This window comes from Urtica dioica, chromosome 8 (assembly GCF_054948205.1).
Source record: "Urtica dioica subsp. dioica isolate 48M chromosome 8, U.dioica_male_clone48M_v1_H2, whole genome shotgun sequence".
Classification (NCBI taxonomy): Eukaryota; Viridiplantae; Streptophyta; class Magnoliopsida; order Rosales; family Urticaceae; genus Urtica; species Urtica dioica.
Window position 1 is genome coordinate 27,958,094 of NC_142763.1, and position 21,594 is coordinate 27,979,687.

At 33.3% G+C, this 21,594-nt stretch overlaps 1 protein-coding gene and 1 pseudogene across 2 annotated transcripts; both read right to left on the minus strand.

Moving 5' to 3' along the window:
• Window positions 1-1,486: 1,486 nt before the first annotated feature.
• On the minus strand, window positions 1,487-6,072 carry LOC149388860 (auxin response factor 7-like; annotated as a pseudogene). The gene is made up of 14 exons (XR_016300652.1): window positions 6,012-6,072; window positions 5,029-5,141; window positions 4,674-4,772; window positions 4,525-4,581; window positions 4,273-4,431; window positions 4,119-4,193; window positions 3,892-3,982; window positions 3,199-3,354; window positions 2,971-3,087; window positions 2,808-2,883; window positions 2,566-2,701; window positions 2,117-2,481; window positions 1,845-2,035; window positions 1,487-1,753 (listed from the first exon to the last, which is right to left on the minus strand). The product of XR_016300652.1 is annotated as an auxin response factor 7-like (transcript).
• Window positions 6,073-15,339: 9,267 nt separating this feature from the next.
• Window positions 15,340-19,828, minus strand: LOC149388861 (auxin response factor 2-like). The gene is made up of 14 exons (XM_089623367.1): window positions 19,646-19,828; window positions 18,909-19,021; window positions 18,558-18,656; window positions 18,405-18,461; window positions 18,153-18,311; window positions 17,989-18,073; window positions 17,778-17,868; window positions 17,074-17,229; window positions 16,848-16,964; window positions 16,686-16,761; window positions 16,444-16,579; window positions 15,970-16,334; window positions 15,698-15,888; window positions 15,340-15,606 (listed from the first exon to the last, which is right to left on the minus strand). Exons 1-14 carry the CDS (start codon window positions 19,704-19,706, stop codon window positions 15,537-15,539), a joined length of 1,776 nt encoding a protein of 591 aa, XP_089479493.1. The 5' UTR covers window positions 19,707-19,828; the 3' UTR covers window positions 15,340-15,536.
• Window positions 19,829-21,594: the final 1,766 nt, after the last annotated feature.

Here is a 21,594-nt window from a genome sequence, read left to right on the forward strand (position 1 = left end):
ACTTTGTCGCATCTAAAGTCGCACCTGATGACACTTTCAGGTGCGACTATGGCTTTCAGGTACGACAAAAGTCGCACCTGATGCTATATTTTGTACTAGTGTGTATCCATATATATATATATATATATATATATATATATATATATATATATATATATATATATATGTACATGAAATGAATAGCATATTTGTTAAGATAATTTTTTATTATTATTATATATATAATATACACATGTCGTATAAACTGATTCTCATGTAGTTAGAACTTATATATATGTACATAAATATATATATATATATATATATATATATATATATATATATATGCATATCTGATTACAAAAGTGTTAACATATTATACAAATATCCCTCATGTATAATTTTGACTAATGCAACATTAATTAGAAAGAAATCTCTCGGAGAAAATTTCTCATACCATGAAAACGAGTATCCATACATAACACATAACAAACAGCTCATAAATAAAAATTCACATACACCAAATTTTAAATTCTGAAATGGCTAAGTTTCGGGGTTTCACAGACATAATATTTCAAAATAATATCATGTATAATATATATAACTATGTATATGATATAATAAATAAAATGTATATCGTATATCATATAATACATATATATCTATGTATACCATATATATTATATAATATATACATATATCTACATATAAAAAAATATAATATCTAATATCATATAATATATATAAAATATAATATAGCATATCTACGTGCGTGTGAATATATAGTATATATGAATATATGTATTTTAAACGAAACAACTAAATATGTGCGTGTGTATATATATATATATATATATATATATACTATATACTATATATATATATATACTATATATATATATACACACACTTTTGAGCAAAAACAATTGAATATGTACGTAAAAGAGAGTATACACGTTATAGAAGAAAATAATTAAAAAAAAATTTCATGGAAATGTAATCTGAATAACACTTATTTTGTGGTATTATTTTATTTTATGGTAATCTTATTACTTAATTAGTCAATTCCTGATAATGTTTATTAATAGTAACTCGCACCAAAACAATATAATCTTTCAGATTTTTGGGAGTGTGATTAACATAATCCGAACCAAACACATTCTCAATATTTTTATTTTTATGTTACGACTTGGTTCTCAGTAGAAGCCTATTGCTTTTCATTATTCTCGCAGTTAATCTCACGGTAGCAACCACCATTTCGATATGGTTATTGGAGTAGCTAAGAAGTTCGGCATCGCCTTTATCTTCCATGAAAAATGCATCCCCTCATTGTGGCTATCCGCATCAACCAAAGAAATTTTTCCTTGAAACCGATGTGTCGCCGCACTTGTTCCACTCTTTCCCTTCAATACTTACTCTTTTGGTATTTTTCTCCCAATGATGGCCGGAATATGATTTTTTATTATTATGAATAATGATAATGGCAACTAACCGGCTAAACAAAATGAATCGTTGATACTAGAATTTAGACTATTAATGATGTTCACTCAAAACTCAAAGAAAATGCCTTAGAAAGCTCATAAATATCCTGATATAAGTCATCAAGCTCTCTAACAAAAATACTACTGATCATGCAATTTATGAAAAATTATTATGGTTTTGACTAATTAGTCTTCAATAAACAAAAATGCCTGACTTGTGCGCCTATGGCTTCATTTTGTCTAGCTCCGCCTTTGGATATATGAACATCTTTCGGACCCCAGCACGAAATACCCTGACCCAAAAATAAAATTATTAAATACCAAATTTATATGAAATAATACATATTGATAAATAAATAAAAAATGGGTCTCAGAAAACTAAACTGCCAATCGTAGTCTCCAAGAAGCATCAAGTCAGACTCTTCATCCATGTATGTTACTTTCCACCCACTGCTTTCATCCACAAGGCTTCCATGGAAGTCAAACATCTTGTCCAGCTCAGCTATAAGCTCCTCGTACCCGTCAAAGCTTGCCACGTCAACTGATCTCCCAAGTGCACTTCCATATTTGAGCACCTATACACAAAAAAAGAGGATATACTTATACAAAGTTTGTGTTTGCTTTGTGTTTCATGATCAAGTAAAAAAGAAATTTACCTTGGTGCAACTTCTTATAGTATTCCCCGTGACGCAGAGCTTCTTGGGAGGGTTGTCGTGATAGCAACGACTCAGCGCTTCGCCCGAGTGTGAAGGGAGATCTTGGTCAACTATCGAAAGGTTGACCCCAAAGAGGATTAGCCCTCCGTGGCCGTCCGATGTGCCAGCCGAGTAGCTCGAAGTCCCGGTGGATGCATTGTCGTGGTCGGGGTAGATTGGAAAGAGTATCTCTCTCCGCCTCTGATTGTGTGGGCCACGATGATCGCCATCAATAACGGCGTCGCCTACATTTTCTTGACCTTGCAAGACCTCGCTTTGTCTTTGAGGAATACGCTCGAGCGGACTCATCGCTAAGCCTTTTTCATCTAGCATTGATCAATTACAATTAGTTCTTAAGCAAGAGATATTTTGCAACAAACACCATGTTGATATTCAAGGGATATACTAACCTTCATTTGTAGTTCTGGCGAATGCAAGCGATTTTTGGAAAAGATCTTCCACGGCGTTTGTGGATATGAGATTGATTTCCCAAGGAGAGAGTCTTTGTGGGAGCGAAGACGTGTTTGGACCGTCGTCCCATCGGACCTGTAATCGTCGTTTTAGTTTTTTTTTTTTTTTTTTTTTTTTTTTAAAAAAAAACAAAGAGAGGATCTAGCTTTGTAGAGTTTGGGATCTCTTTATTAACAATTACCATAAGACATTTCCATTTTGAATTAGGCCACCTTATCGGGTCTTGATCTCCCACGCCTATGATCGTCCCTGCGACTCTGCTCAAACCCGTACATACTCAGAAGAAATTGTGGTGAAAAAAAAAAAATTAAAAAGATGTAAGGAATGGCCTTGAAATTAATTACCGTTTTTCAACGAACTCATCGCTTTCGAAATCATATCGGAACCTCATTCCCGGTACATGTTCGATTGCAGTCGATCTCTTGTACCGGTCGTATGACACCACGAAATGAGGATATCTCCTGAACAACAACAACAACAAAGGCCATACATACATACATTATGGATGGTCTAAAAGCTCAACCCCATTAAGTTATTTAAATAATATGAATAAAAAAAAGAAGCAAACAAACCAAGGGCGGTGAAAGACGATGAAGAGGGAGTCGTAAGAGATGGCATGGTAAGCGCTGGCGAGTATTCCGTGCTTCATGCATTGACCCGTTATCACTGACCGTGACGAGCTCTTTGTCGCGTGGCGTACCCCAACGCGAAGCTCTCCATTCTCTCCCCTTAAATTAATTAATATACATTTATCAACTATTTGGTATAAAAAAAATTAACGGGACTTTGTCCCAATTGTGACTCGAACCCACGACCTTAAATTATTTTGTAATTTATGATTTATATTAATGTTCGGGTTTTTATTTGAGTTCATTAAGTATATAGTCAACTTAAATGTTTGTTTTTGCAAAATAGCCTACGTTTCTTAAATCTTAGGTAAACAGCCAATTACATTTTATTTACAAGCGTACATTTACAAAAATACCCATAAATACCCAATAAAAATTTGAACTTCTTTATGGGTATTTTTGTAAAAATACACTTGTAAATAAAATGTAGTGCTTATTTACCTAATATTTACGAAACGTTGCCTATTTTGCTAAACCCAAACGTTTAAGTTGACTATTTTGCTAATTTTTTGTTTTTATTTTTATTTTATTATTAAAAAAAAAGACAAAATGATTAAGGCCTAATATGATTTGATTATAATAGTTATAAATAATTAAAAAAAAATGAACACAGAGACAGAGACAAAGAGCAAAGACCTGACAAAGACGCAAGCGTCCCCGGCTACAAGCTTCTTTGCTACAACAAATGTGCTCCAACCGCTAGTAAGCAAGTGCCGTTTCGGCTGCCCTGCAAAAAAAAAAAAAAAAAAAAAACACAATAATAATAATAATTGCAATTTCAAATCATATTATCTTTGTGAAGAAAAATAAGCAAGGTAATTATAAACATGAAAATTATAGACATGTAGAATTGGTTAGATTACCGCGGTAAATATGGCGAAAATGCCATTCAAGTCCTTGGCTACCAGCTCTTGAACCGGGGGCTGAAGCGACATGTCCTGAAATTCAAATTTTCAAAACTAAATTACCATCATTTTGCGTAAAATCATGAAATGCTCTTAAGGTTTAAGTACTGACCAGGCTCGGAAAGCACTCATCGGCGCATCGTTTAGGGACGGAGAAGCCTCCGTGTGTACTTGTGTCCGATGGAGTGAGTGTCTTGCTGAATGAAAACACGGCCCTTTTCGGTGGAAATGGGACAACCTCGTCCTCGTCTATCCACCTCGCCAATCCTTTCTGCCCAAAAAAAATTATAAATAAATGAGAAAGCGACGCACTAAAACGGATCATCATAAGAATTCGTGGGAATTATATTTTTCCGGGTATGACCTCATTTCTGGTGATCAAAGTGATTTGAGCGACGACCTCATCCGTGACATCCTCAGCCTGCAAAATAAAATAAAAATGTATTAATTACAAGGATTTTTTTTTCCTATATTACTTGGATGATAGAATCTTTAATTTATTGGTTGTAGTACCTTGAGGGCAATACTGGCGACCTTGCACAGGATTTTCGATGGCACATCGTACACGGGAAAGTTCGAACCACCGTCTTGATTGCCACAGTAAGCTTGAACCTGCACACACGGACACGATCAAAATCAAAATCAAAATTAACAAACAAATTTTGCAAAGATAAATTAAATCATCTATGATTTTTTTTTCCTTCTCGAATTCAGATTTTAGGCGATAATTTCGCGTATTCATTTGGTCGTTACGGAATTTTAATACGGCATCAATAGTGATACCACTATGCGGTAAGTGATCGAAATCGGAATCAAAACACACACAAGAATATTAAATAAATAAATACCAAAAAAAAAAAAAAAAAACCTGTTCTGCGTGGCCTTGGGGAAAATAAAAAACTTCCTCTCCGCGGCACGGAATGTCGGCGTGAGGGCCGGCGCAAGCTTCCCATAAATCCTTGTAATATCTGTCTGGTTCATCTGAATCCAAACACAATATCACAAAATTTTGAATAGATACCTTATGAAGAAAACGAAAATTAAATAAATATTTAAAGGGGTTGGTTTGAAATTAAAAACAAAATTAAAATTTACAAACTCGATTCAACAAACACATTATAGCCGGGAATTCGCACAATCAAACGTAAAAAATAACACAAAAGGTCATACTCTTCTCTAGAACTCTCAAATCAGGATAATTTTTTCTTTTTGCTCAAACAGAACTTTTATTTCTCAGCCATGAAATATTAAAAAAAAAAAAATCGAAATCTTCATTCATAAGGAATGAGCGGGGATTTTATTTTTATTTTTCTTTTTATTATAATTAAGGAGGAGAAAGAGAGGAACAGAGGCAAGCTATGTAAACTAAAAAACGAGTCAGCATTAATACCAGAAAAATATAATAAAAATAATAATGAAAACTAATCACGAGTCAACAATCAGCATCAAAGGTCTATTCTAAGCAAAGTTACTTCCTGACCCAACAACAATCAAAACAAAACATGTTTCAAAAAATAAAAAAATAAAAGAGAAATTGCCTAATTTGCCACCAATTTCATAACATTTTTCCATTTTCCACCAAAACGCTAATTTTTCCCTAAATGCCACCTCTATGTCAACAATGTGGACATCTAATAGTGAAGGGCAAACATAGATGTCAACATTGTTGACATAGATGGTGGCATTTTGGGAAAAATTAGCATTTTGGTGGAAAGTGGGAAAATGTTATGAAATTTGTGGCAAATTAGGCAATTTCTCAAAATAAAATAATGTATAAATACATATTCTTCTGTTCTCGAAATGTAAAATGATAGCTAAAATATAAATATTATGTAAATATGCTTCGTCGACCTTTGTTGTTGAGAGGAATATCGTCACCACTTCCGGGAAGGTTTTTGCCATAACTACCCATTTCTCAAGCGAAAACAAAGTCTTCTTCTTTTTTTTCGGTATTAGCAACGCAGAACTAGGAAGCTACAAATGTAACATAGTTTGGAAAAATAAGGAAGGTAGAGATAAAAAAAAAAAACATGCCTCTTTTGACACTTGAGGCAACACAAGTTATTGATCAAATGTAGTTGTATTATATGATGATTGTCATGACTCATCTTGTGTTGTTTCAGAGTTTCATATCTTAACATAAACAAAAACTATAAATCTGATCTTGAGTAGCTCAGAGACACTTTTTTCCTGGTCTTTTCACGACCACTGATTCACTGATCTATATATTCATGTTGTCAAATATGAACCACACCAGCGGGAAATATTTGATAGTCGAGAAATCTTTCAATTCATGGAAAGTATAACTTAATATTCTCATTATTTAGTGATGTGGCAGATATTGGTGCATTTTTCTTTATACACAAAAAAGCAGGTTTAGCTTTACATGCACAGCTGATTAATCTTTTTAAGAAATAATCATATTATAAACCGAGAGAAAACAAAAAGGCTCTGCAAGTTGATGAATTAACAGAAAAGTCTACACAAGTATTTCCCTTGATCAGCTGAGCTCAATCAAACTTCACTTTTGGAATATAAAATGTATTGCTAAGGGCAGATATGAAACAACACGCCATAACCATCGTGCCTAGTACTACATGGAAGATTGAACAAACAACATCTCACTGAACAGAAACTTGAAAGCGCTAGTTTTACGAGAAAAAAATTTAAATAAAGTTTGCCTTGTTACACACTTATCAACAGAGGCACTCTATTCTATTCTCTCGTACTTGGTCACTCGAGCACAGGCACTCGTCAAAATCTTGTGAATAATTTTGGTTGGGAAATTCAAAGAAATTTGAGTAATAAGTCATGAAACTGACCTTAGAATCTTTGAATACTTGCTTAATTAAGAAATAAATAAATAAAGGTTACGTAAAATTGACTTATAATATGATCACACGGTATTTTGATTAATATAATACCAATTCAGTATTAGGGTTTCAATTACCCAACAATAAAAAAAAACATTCATCATTCCACCCAACATTCCTCATTCGTTAATGAAATATCATACAAAAAATTGATACTAATTATATCAGTAGTCTTACGATCGAGAGATCTTGTTTGCTCAAACAAATTCAAGTAATTCCACATTCCAAATAACCTCATAAATATATAAATAGTTCAAATATCCATAATTTACACTGGATTAAGAGCATACTAATCCTAATATAAGAAACGGAGGAAACAATAAATTTCGTTCCTTCTGACATTATTCACGGAAACAAAAATTCTATCAAAATTGTTTACAAACTGGAAATTTCGGTTTGATTTTCAGATAATAGGATATATTTATTAGGTTAATTTATTTATTGCGTAAGTACTACGTACCAAAAATCACCTTCTATTATTCCAATTTGCCTAAGTATGAGAAGGAAGTGCCTCTTTTGGTAAGTGTGTATAAAGGCAATGTTGACATTGACAACGCATGAAAGATAGGTCTTTCTTTTTCTTCTTTTGCGTTCGGTACTTTTTTTTAAAAGCAAGCTGGTTTTTTTTTTTTTTTTTATCAGCAATGACTTTGCTGAATTTTTTGTACTCGGGTGGTTTTGAATTCGGATCTCCCTGAAGCTGTATTTGATTGGTTAATTGTTTGGTCAAGATTAGTCTGGAAACAGAAGCTGGAAATAATCATCAAGGGATAAAAAAACATGACTCTTTTTTGACAACACAAGTTATTGATCAAATGTAGTTGTATTATATGATGATTGTCATGACTCATCTCTTGTGTTGTTTCGGAGTTTCATACCTTAACATAAACACAAAATGTCTATTTCGTAAACTATGTGCCGAGTGCCAATACTCAATCTGATCTTGAGTAGCCCAGAGACACTTTTTTCCTTGGGTTTTTTTATGACCACTGATTCACTGATCTATATATTCATGTTGTCAAAATAAGAACCACACCAGCGGGAAAAATTTGATAGTCGAGAAATCTTTCAATTCATGGAAAGTATAACTTAATATTCTCATTATTTAGTGATGAGAATATTAAGTATAACTTAATATTGGCGCATTTTTCTTTATACACAAAAAGGCAGGTTTAGCTTTGCATACACAGCTGATTAATCTTTTTTTAAGAAATAATCATATTATAAACGTAGAGAAAACAAAAAGGCTCTGCAAGTTGATGAATTAACAGAAAAGTCTATACAAGTATTTCCCTTGATCAGCTGAGCTCAATCAAACTTCACTTTTGGAATATAAAATGTATTGCTAAGGGCAGATATGAAAAAAAAAATGCCATAACCATCATGCCTAGTACTGCATTGAACAAACATCTCACTGAACAGAAACTTGAAAGCGCTAGTGTTACGAAAACAAATTAAATAAAGTTTGCATTGATACACACTTATCAACAGAGGCACTCTATTCTCTCATACTTGGTCGCTTCAGCACAGGCACTCATCAAAATCTTGTGAACAATTTTGGATGGGAAATTCAAAGAAATTTGACTAATAAGTCATGAAGTTGACCATAAAAACTTTGTATATACTTACTTAATTAAGAGTTCATATTTTAGACTGAATAAATAAAGGTTACGTAAAATCTACTCATAATATGATCACACCGTATTTTGATTAATATAATCCATATTCCGTATTAGGGTTTCAACCACCCAACAATCAAGAAAAGCATTCATCATTCCACCCAACATTCATCATTCGTTAATGAAATATCATACAAAAAATTGATACTAATTATATCAATAGTCTTACGATCGAGAGAGCTTGTTTGCTCAAACAAAATCAAGTAATTCCACATTCCAAATAACCTCATAAATATATAAATAGTTTAAATATCCATAAATTTATACTGGGTTGAGAGCATACTAATCCTAATATAAGAAACGGAGGAAACTAGAAATTTCGTTCCTTCCGACACTATACACGGAAACAAAAATTCCATCAAAATTGTTAACAAACTGGAATTTTCGGATAATATGATAATTTATTGCGTAAGTAGTACCGAAAATCACCTTATATTATTCCAATTTAATGTTGGAATTCTGTTAAGGGGTTAGAGAGCAGACTAGATTAGAGGGGCGGGGCGGAAGCCGAGGTTGACGATTGCGAAAGCGAGCTTGTTGTTATCGTTAGGGAGACGGAAGCCCCAGAGCTGCACAAATTGGGCTTCTTTGAGGGAATGAGAGGCGCAGATGGTGTTCCAGTCGCCGGCGAGGTTGAGGACGGGCGTGTTTTCCATCATCCACGTCGTCAGCACCAAGTCCTTCATGCTCAACTCGGAGTCGGCCACGACCACCTTCACTCTCTTTCCGGCCTTGAGGCTGGCCTTCTCGCCCGGGCTCAGCAGTGCGTCCCACTCGCTCTCCACCACCCACTTGGACGGCAGCGACAGCCGGTTGTTGTTATCCGTCGTGTCCGTCTTCGTCAGCAGCTTGTCCATCACTATCCGGAACCCTTCTCCCCCGGCCTCCTCCAGCCTCGCCCTCACCTCCTCCGGTAACTCCGCCACGATCCTCTCCCGACCCTTCCTCGTCCTCCTCGGCGGCGGTGCCACCGCTCTTCTCTTCTCCTTCTTCTTCTTCGGCGGTGGAGCCGCCCGTCTTCTCTTCTTCGTCTTCTCGGCCTCGGCGTTCTTCTCCGCCTCTTCCTTGGCGCGCTCACGAACGGCTACTTCGACAAGGCAGTGGAACTTGACCAATTGATCCTCCGTAAAGTACGGAGCTTGAACGTACGGCCAACTCCTCGTCGGAGCTTCAACTTTTCTTCTCTTCGTCGGAGCGTCACTTCCCTCCGCTGCCGCCGCCGCCACAGCAACGCCCGGCCACCCCCTCTTCTTCTTCGGAACCACCCCCCGGCCCCACGGATTCTCGATACCCTTAATAGCCATCTTCGTACGTGATATGTGTGTGTTGAGTTTGTATAGGTTTACGTGCGAGTTTGTGCTTCTATTTATAATTAGGTATCAGACTCTTAAGTCAACATTATTAGTCGGACTAGAAAATATATGCATATATTCAAATTCAAAAAGTATTTTTTTGTTGTTACGTGATGATAAAGTAAACGATCATAATATATATTATATTGGGCGATAATATATACGATTTTTTGTTTAAAAATATATTCAATTTCAACGAAACAAAATATAATATCATAAACTATATATACACATATTTTAAATTTGAAGTTGATAATTGTCTTCGGTTTTTATTTTTTTTGGGTTGATAAATAAACTCCATCTACAAAAACCTGTTTATGAAAAATAAAAGAAAATCACACGTGGTAATGGATTCAAGGTAAGTCACTATACTCTTTCATGAACATTAACGATTGACATATTTGAGAATTTAAGCAGTCAAGATTAGTCAAATGAAGTACATATATAAATTATAACATTAAGAATTCTATTGTTATTATTCTATTTATGACTATTATTATTTTATATTAATATTGATACTTTTATTATTTTAGTATAATGACATATAAAATATGTTAGTGGTAATAGTTAATTCTACTATTTTAAGAGTTAAATGATCATAATCCTATCAAACACTACATAATCTATGAAAATAATAGTGATTTTTTTTACAAAATATTAGCCAGATAAGCCTTACAAACAGTGGCAATTGCGTTTTAGCCAACATTTGGTTAATTTTTTGTAAATAGCCATTGCGCCTACGTGGCAGGATATTAACTGTTTTTTTGTTACTAATTTGCCCTTATTAATCGTCGTGACTTATTATTTATTTGGCAGTTTTTTAAATTTTGAAAATAAACTTAATAGGAAAGTAGTTATTTTAGACGTGTGTGTTTTTCATCTATTTAAATCGCATTAATAAGTCACGACGGTTTTTAAAATTTGGTATAAACTGAATTGGATAGTAGTTATTCTATTCCCGAAATATTTGGATCTGGTTTGAGAAAATTGTGCGATTAGTTATTGAGATTTAGTTTCCATAATCTGGCGGTTTAATATCTGTGGCCGAGTAGAATATACACAATATCTGCAAAATTGTACTCATATATTGACTTTATTTTGGAAAACAATTATTCATGATCTCAAATGGCCGCCTATTCCAATTCAAATATTAGAATACTCTGATGATTAACGAACTGATTTTTACAGATTTTTTTCTAGTTTTATTTACATATTTACAGAATTTTTCCAAGTTTATTTACACGACTGTAAATATGATTTACATTTACAATGAATATACTGTAAATATGCTTTGTATTTACACGAAGATTCTGTAAATCATCTTTGTTTTACAATGCTTTACGCTGAGTATACTGTAAATAACTGTTAATCAACATCACGCTGAATATACTGTAAATAACTGTTAATCAACATATACTGTAAATAACTGTTAATAAACATCGTATTAACAATTATTTTTGAAAAAAATAACCAGAGCCAAAATCTCAACAAATTCACAATAACTCTGCAAATCTCATACACCCAAAACCACCAGCATTTTCGATGAAGAAGAAGAAGAAGAGAAAAAAAAAAAAAAAAAAAAAAAAAGATCATGATAATCCAAGAATTCCTCTAATCCCAATTCTTCATCTCTCTCGTCGAGCATGACCACGGCGGAGAACAACATGGCCGACATCATCAGAGTGGACAAATGAATATTTTCCTCTTTTACACGAATTGTTTCTTCTTCTGTCATCTTCTTTCTTCTCGTTGCCTCCCCGGAGAAGAAAGAAGATGACAGAAGAAGAAAAGATTCGTGGTGAGCTTGTCGGCGAGGGTTCATCTCTGAGATTCTGTGGTGCGTTGTTTTGAAGGATTTTGTGGTGCTTGGTCTTTTAATTTCGATTGTTAATTGATGGTCCCTTGATTTGTGCCTTGATTTGTGCTAGTAATTATTGACCGTATATTTGGTTTAAATTTTTTTATTTTTGGTGTGTATATGGGCGGGAATTATGTGGGGACATTTTGGTATTTTATTAGACTGTAAATAGATTGCTGTGGCTATTTACAAAAAATTAACAAAACGTTGGCCAAATCCAAAATCTCTATAGCCGTGTGGCTTATATAGCTATATAACCTTTTTTTTTATGAATGTGGTCAGTCATTAATTTCCTAAACATCTGAGTAATGTATAAATTTAATATGTAAACAAGGATACAATTTTTGCGATTTCGGCGCAAAGTCCCAGCGAGCACAATCTCTAGGACGGGCAAACAACATTCTTAAGTAGCATCGTATAATCCATTGATACACCATATTGGGCACGACTTACCTCCTTTTGTCTCTTCTTGACTCCTCACATTATTCAAGTCTCCAATTAGGCACCAAGGGAGCGACGAAGCTTCTTCAACTGCCTACATTATCCTCATAATGTGTTTGATTGAAGGTAATGCAGTGTAAACACATTCCTAGAAATGAGATTAAAGTAATCAGATTCTTAAGAATGTGCGATTATTATGTTTGGTTCTAAAATTAAATTTTAAGCAGATTCCTGAGAATGTGACATTAATGCGTTTGGTTTGACAAAATAAAGTAATGCTTGGTAAAAATTGTGAATAATAAACCTCTTATAAATAGACAAATATAAAAAATAAAATAATCGTTAGATTTAATACAAATATAAATAAATTATTTTGAAATAATAAAACAATATTAGAAATATAAACTTTATCCAATTTTTACTTTCGATATTTTTTCAATTTCATCGTAATAATTTCTATATGCATTTATCAGCTAAAGTATAAAACAAGTTTATATCTTTTTTATTTTGATTAATTAGATTTATGGTAGTTGAAGTTTTTTCCTTGTCAAACAATAAGTCTGAGACGAAAGAATAAGAATTATAATTTTTTGCCGCATAAACAAAACGACAATCAACTTATCATGCATAATTCGTTAAAAAAAAATTTCAAAATAAAGATATTTATATAACAAATTATTTATTAAAGACCTATAATACTAATACAAAATAATATTATATATATAATTTAACTAACAATAATATATAATATATTACATAGTTAGTATCTAGGTACGACATAATATTTTCAAATAATATCATGTATAATATATATATAACTACGTATATGATATAATAAATAATATGTATATCATATAATACATGCTACTTTGAAATTGATTAGTAATTGTAATTGATAATGTCACATGTTTAATAATTTGATTAGTTTAGGTTAAAACTAAGTTTTATTTGTGTTTTGTGACATGTTTTGATGTTTTGTGACATGTTTAGTATAAAATGAAGTTTAGGTTAAAATGAAGTTAATGAATTTGTGATTAGTTTCATTTGATTTAACATGAAATGAAATTGTAAGTTTAAATAAGAAAAATAGTTTGTGAAGTGTTTTGATAGTTTGTGATATTTTGTTTATTTGGCTTTTTCATTTATAAAATGTTGTGACCGAACCACGGAGGTTCGGTGTAGGGCTGAGCTAATTTGTAGGATAGTTCTGGATGGTTTGTATATGTTTTTAAATAATTTTGCAGGTTTTTGGTTTGTCAGTATAATAGGGGAATTTCTATTAGATTATTTATATAATTATTCTAATTAATATTATATAACTATTATTATTAAAATTATTTAATTAATTTAACAAAAAAAGTATTTAATTAATTTTATAGGCTGATTCTATTAGAATCAACATTTTTTAAAAAAAAACTACAGACAATCAGATGCGACTAGTCGCATCTGATACTTTCGCGGGAAAAGTATCAAATGCGACTAGTCGCATCTGATTGTACTGTAACCCGCCAAAGTATTAGGTGGGGAATTACTATCAGGTGCGACTAGTCGCATCTGATACTTTTCCCGCGAAAGTATCAGATGCGACTAGTCGCATCTGATACTATATATCCCGCTTTAATATATGATTTTGGAGTATATTTAGGTGCGACTTTTGGTGCGACAAGTCGCACCTAAAATGTCGCACCTGATAGTGATGACTTTCAGGTGCGACTTGTCGCACCTAAAATCATCAGGTGCGGACTTTCAGATGCGACTTTGTCGCATCTAAAGTCGCACCTGATGACACTTTCAGGTGCGACTATGGTGCTTTCAGGTGCGACAAAAGTCGCACCTGATGCTATATTTTGTACTAATGTGTATCCATATATTTAGGTACATGAAATGAATAGCATATTTGTTAAGATAATTTATTATTATTATTATATATATAATATACACATGCCGTATAAACTATTCTTATGTAGTTAGAACTTATATATATGTACATAAATATATATATATATATATATATATATATATATATATATGTTATGATATGCATATCTGATTACAAAAGTGTTAACATATTATACAAATATCCCTCATGTATAATTTTGACTAATGCAACATTAATTAGAAAGAAATCTCTCGGAGAAAATTTCTCATACCATGAAAACGAGTATCCATACATAACACATAACAAACAGCTCATAAATAAAAATTCACATACACCAAATTTTAAATTCTGAAATGGCTAAGTTTCGAGGTTTCACAGACATAATATTTCAAAATAATATCATGTATAATATATATATATCTATGTATACCATATATATTATATAATATATACATATCTATGTATACCATATATATTAAATATGTACGTAAAAGAGAGTATACACGTTATAGAAGAAAATAATTAAAAAAAAATTTCATGGAAATGTAATCTGAATAACACTTATTTTGTGGTATTATTTTATTTTAAGGTAATCTTATTACTTAATTAGTCAATTCCTGATAATGTTTATTAATAGTAACTCGCACCAAAACAATATAATCTTTCAGATTTTTGGGAGTGTGATTAACATAATCCGAACCAAACACACTCTCAATATTTTTATTTTTATGTTACGACTTGGTTCTCAGTAGAAGCCTATTGCTTTTCATTATTCTCGCAGTTAATCTCACGGTAGCAACCACCATTTCGATATGGTTATTGGAGTAGCTAAGAAGTTCGGCATCGCCTTTATCTTCCATGAAAAATGCATCCCCTCATTGTGGCTATCCGCATCAACCAAATAAATTTTTCCTTGAAACCGATGTGTCGCCGCACTTGTTCCACTCTTTCCCTTCAATACTTACTCTTTTTTTTTTTTTTTTTTAAATTGGGCCTCTTATGTGCCCCTTTTGGTATTTTTCTCCCAATGATGGCCGGAATATGATTTTTTATTATTATGAATAATGATAATGGCAACTAACCGGCTAAACAAAATGAATCGTTGATACTAGAATTTAGACTATTAATGATGTTCACTCAAAACTCAAAGAAAATGCCTTAGAAAGCTCATAAATATCCTGATATAAGTCATCAAGCTCTCTAACAAAAATACTACTGATCATGCAATTTATGAAAAATTATTATGGTTTTGACTAATTAGTCTTCAATAAACAAAAATGCCTGACTTGTGCGCCTATGGCTTCATTTTGTCTAGCTCCGCCTTTGGATATATGAACATCTTTCGGACCCCAGCACGAAATACCCTGACCCAAAAATAAAATTATTAAATACCAAATTTATATGAAATAATACATATTGATAAATAAAAAAAAAATGGGTCTCAGAAAACTAAACTGCCAATCGTAGTCTCCAAGAAGCATCAAGTCAGACTCTTCATCCATGTATGTTACTTTCCACCCACTGCTTTCATCCACAAGGCTTCCATGGAAGTCAAACATCTTGTCCAGCTCAGCTATAAGCTCCTCGTACCCGTCAAAGCTTGCCACGTCAACTGATCTCCCAAGTGCACTTCCATATTTGAGCACCTATACACAAAAAAAGAGGATATACTTATACAAAGTTTGTGTTTGCTTTGTGTTCCATGATCAAGTAAAAAAGAAATTTACCTTGGTGCAACTTCTTATAGTATTCCCCGTGACGCAGAGCTTCTTGGGAGGGTTGTCGTGATAGCAACGACTCAGCGCTTCGCCCGAGTGTGAAGGGAGATCTTGGTCAACTATCGAAAGGTTGACCCCAAAGAGGATTAGCCCTCCGTGGCCGTCCGATGTGCCAGCCGAGTAGCTCGAAGTCCCGGTGGATGCATTGTCGTGGTCGGGGTAGATTGGAAAGAGTATCTCTCTCCGCCTCTGATTGTGTGGCCCACGATGATCGCCATCAATCACGGCATCGTCTGTATTTTCTTGACCTTGCAAGACCTCGCTTTGTCTTTGAGGAATACGCTCGAGCGGATTCATCGCTAAGCCTTTTGCATCTAGCGTTGATCAGAATCAATTAGTTCTTAAGCAAGAGAAATTGCAACAAACACCATGTTGATATCATAGTTTATTCTTGAGTTTGAGGTATGCAAGGGATATACTAACCTTCATTTGTAGTTCTGGCAAATGCAAGCGATTTTTGGAAAAGATCTTCCACGGCGTTTGTGGATATGAGATTGATTTCCCAAGGAGAGAGTCTTTGTGGGAGCGAAGACGTGTTTGGACCGTCGTCCCATCGGACCTGTAATCGTCGTTTTAGTTTTTTTTTTTTTTTTTTTTTTTTTTTAAAAAAAAACAAAGAGAGGATCTAGCTTTGTAGAGTTTGGGATCTCTTTATTAACAATTACCATAAGACATTTCCATTTTGAATTAGGCCACCTTATCGGGTCTTGATCTCCCACGCCTATGATCGTCCCTGCGACTCTGCTCAAACCCGTACATACTCAGAAGAAATTGTGGTGAAAAAAAAAAATTAAAAAGATGTAAGGAATGGCCTTGAAATTAATTACCGTTTTTCAACGAACTCATCGCTTTCGAAATCATATCGGAACCTCATTCCCGGTACATGTTCGATTGCAGTCGATCTCTTGTACCGGTCGTATGACACCAAGAAATGAGGATATCTCCTGAACAACAACAACAAAGGCCATACATACATACATTATGGATGGTTTAATAGTTCAACCCCATTAAGTTATTTAAATAATAAGAATAAAAAAAAAGAAGCAAACAAACCAAGGGCGGTGAAAGACGACGAAGAGGGAGTCGTAAGAGATGGCATGGTAAGCGCTGGCGAGTATTCCGTGCTTCATGCATTGACCAGTTATCACTGACCGTGACGAGCTCTTCGTCGCGTGGCGTACCCCAACGCGAAGCTCTCCATTCTCTCCCCTTAAATTAATTAATATACATTGATCAACTATTTGGTATAAAAAAAAAAAAATTAACGGGACTTTGTCCCAATTGTGACTCGAACCCACGACCTTAAATTATTTTGTAATTTATGATTTATATTGATGTTCGGGTTTTTATTTGGGTCCATTAAGTATACAGTCAACTTAAATGTTTGTTTTTGCAAAATAGCCTACGTTTTGTAAATCTTAGATAAATAGCCAATTACATTTTATTTACAAGCGTACATTTACAAAACTACCCATAAATACCAAAAAAAAATTTGAACTTATTTATGGGTATTTTTGTAAAAAATACACTTGTAAATAAAATGCAGTGGCTATTTACCTAATATTTACGAAACGTTGCCTATTTTGCTAAACCCAAACGTTTAAGTTGGCTATTTTACTAATTTTTTAGTTTCATTTTTAATTTATTATTAAAAAAAGACAAAATGATTAAGGCCTAATATGATTTGATTATAATAGTTATAAATAAATAAATAAAAAAAATATATGAACACAGAGACAGAGACAAAGAGCAAAGACCTGACAAAGACGCAAGCGTCCCCGGCTACAAGCTTCTTTGCTACAACAAATGTGCTCCAACCGCTAGTAAGCAAGTGCCGTTTCGGCTGCCCTGCAAACAAAAAAAATAATAATAATAATTGCAATTCAAATCATATTATCTTTGTGAAGAAAAATAAGCAGGGTAATTATAAACATGAAAATTATAGACATATAGAATTGGTTAGATTACCGCGGTAAATATGGCGAAAATGCCATTCGTGGCCATCCAAGTCCTTGGCTACCAGCTCTTGAACCGGGGGCTGAAGCGACATGTCCTGAAATTAAATTTTTCAAAACTAAATTACCATCATTTTGCGTAAAATCATGAAATGCTCTTAAGGTTTAAGTACTGACCAGGCTCGGAAAGCACTCATCGGCGCATCGTTTAGGGACGGAGAAGCCTCCGTGTGTACTTGTGTCCGATGGAGTGAGTGTCTTGCTGAATGAAAACACGGCCCTTTTCGGTGGAAATGGGACAACCTCGTCCTCGTCTATCCACCTCGCCAATCCTTTCTGCCCAAAAAAAATTATAAATAAATGAGAAAGCGACGCACTAAAACGGATCATCATAAGAATTCGTGGGAATTATATTTTTCCGGGTATGACCTCGTTTCTGGTGATCAAAGTGATTTGAGCGACGACCTCATCCGTGACATCCTCGGCCTGCAAAATAAAATAAAAATGTATTAATTACAAGGATTTTTTTTTTTTTTCTATATTACTTGGATGATAGAATCTTTAATTTATTGGTTGTAGTACCTTGAGGGCAATACTGGCGACCTTGCACAGGATTTTCGATGGCACATCGTACACGGGAAAGTTTGAACCACCGTCTTGATTGCCACAATAAGCTTGAACCTGCACACACGGACACAATCAAAATCAAAATCAAAATTAACAAACAAATTTTGCAAAGATAAATTAAATCATCTATGATTTTTTTCCTTCTCGAATTCAAATTTTAGGCGATAATTTCGCGTATTCATTTTGTCGTTACGGAATTTTAATACGACATCAATAGTGATACCACTATGAGGTAAGTGATCGAAATCGGAATCAAAACACACACAAGAATATTAAATAAATAAATACCAAAAAAAAAAAAAAAACCTGTTCTGCGTGGCCTTGGGGAAAATAAAAAACTTCCTCTCCGCGGCACGGAATGTCGGCGTGAGGGCCGGCGCAAGCTTCCCATAAATCCTTGTAATATCTGTCTGGTTCATCTGAATCCAAACACAATATCACAAAATTGAATAGATACCTTATGAAGAAAACGAAAATTAAATAAATATTTTAAGGGGTTGGTTTGAAATTAAAAACAAAATTAAAATTTACAAACTCGATTCAACAAACACATTATAGCCGGGAATTCGCACAATCAAACGTAAGAAATAACACAAAATGTCATACTCTTCTCTAGAACTCTCAAATCAGGATAATTTTTTCTTTTTGCTCAAACAGAACTTTTATTTCTCAGCCATGAAATATTAAAAAAAAAAATCGAAATCTTCATTCATAATGAATGAGCGGGGATTTTATTTTTATTTTTCTTTTTATTATAATTAAGGGGGAGAAAGAGAGGAACAGAGGCAAGCTATCGTAAACTAAAAAACGAGTCAGCAAAACTAGAAAAGTATAATAAAAATAATAATGAAAACTAATCACGAGTCAACAATCAGCATCAAAGGTCTATTCTATGCAAAGTTACTTCCTGACCCAATAACAATCAAAACAAAACATGTTTCAAAAAATAAAAAATAAAATAATGTATAAATACTTATTCTTCTGTTCTCGAAATGTAAAACGATAGCTCAAATATAAATATTATGTAAATATGCTTCGTCGACCTTTGTTGTTGAGAGGAATATCGTCACCACTTCCGGGAAGGTTTTTGCCACAACTACCCATTTCTCAACCAAAAACAAAGTCTTCTTTTTTTTTTCGGTATTAGCAACGCAGAACCAGGAAGCTAAAAAAACAAAAACAAAAAAGCAAAGAGCGTTCACTGTTTTAGGGTCTCTCACACTCTCTCTCTCTCTCTCACACACACACACATACATATACAAACACGAAGAACACACCTTCCTCTATATATAATATATCCCTATTTGTAACTCCGCTTGGTTTTCCTCGGTTAGGAGGGAGAGAGAGAGAGAGAGAGAGAGAGAGAGAGAGAGAGAGAGAGAGAGAGAATGTGTGTCTTTCTGTGTATATGTGTGAATGGGATGTTTGTAACGTTTGATGTTATTATTGTTTTTTGTATTTTTGTTGTGAGTTGTGACTATACTGAGCAGAGATTAAGCAAGAAAAGAAGATTGAAAAACACACACACACACACATACACCAAAAGGACAATGAGTGAAAGGGAAGAAAGAAATAAATAAATAAATAAAACAATGTGGTGGTTTGATAAGGTTTTGTGGTATGTACTGTACACCTACACTCCTATTAACTCTCTCTTTCTTTTCTTCTTCTTTTTCCTCTGTATCCTATGCCTATGTATATAATAAATTCTGCCTGGTTTCCCCGTTATTTAAAATGTTACATTGTATTGATTTGTTGTTAAAACATATATACATTTTTTTATATTTTAAATAAACATTAGATTATATATTAGGTACATTAGAGCAAAAAACTCAAACAATTGTATTTATTAAATTTATGTTTTTTTATTGTTTGAATGGAATAAAATTAGGGTGGGGACTTGACTGACAGACTGAATACGAACATATATATATATATGATGGTGTCTATCATCCTACTTTTTTCCTTTTTATTTGTTAATTTTAAATATTGCTCTATGTATTTAATACTTATATGCTGGCGACATTTGCTAGTATGTGCCGATTAGTCCTATATGCAATATGCCTATATCTATAATATTAATTAGTATATTAAGTTTAAAAAAAATTATTAATTAGTATGTAGCTTGCATTTGTGTGTGTGTTTTTTTTTTTTAAGTTACATGTTATGGTCAAATTACATTTTTCATGCAGGCAAATAGCTGACATTGTGTCGCTCCTTTTTCTTTGGCATTCTCCGCCAATCTCCATCCATTTTTTTTCTTCTCTCTTTCTCATACAACAAGGGATTTTTATTTTTTTTTCGTAAAGAAGCTTAATTGAAAATCTTAACATGAGAGATCACTCACTTAGTTTGTGCTTAAATGTCCAGTGTAATTTTGTATACACTATATATTGTTATGTGATGTAAAAATAAAATATAAAAAATAAATGTATAAATAACAATGAGCGTGCGAAAAGATAAAAATGGTTTGAATTACTTAACATCTTACTTGCAACGACCTAAACCATAACCCTGGAATAAATGTTGAAAAAAATAAATGAAATACGATTGGTGATACCGAGACAGGTGGCGACATGCATGACCGTCAACGAGGCATGATTACCAAAACGACGGTTTCGATTGTTTGTTGAATGACCGTAACGGTAAAAAAAAAATATATATTAAAAAATTTCTTAAAATAATTGGTTAAGAAAATACACTTGAATTTTAAGTTCTAAATAATATTTTGATGAATTAAAAAATTAGTCATATACAAAATTAATATTTGGTATCCTATCATAATTATACAAAATAAATTATGGTATACTATAACCAATTATAATAATTTAATAATGATTATTGTAGTAGTCTAATGTCTAATTTAGGTGATGATATGATAAATACCATAAAACATACAATGGATTATAATTAATTATACCGTAAATTATCACATATCAAAATGTAAATTATTATTAATCACGCTTCATTGTACAAATTCTAATCCCTAATT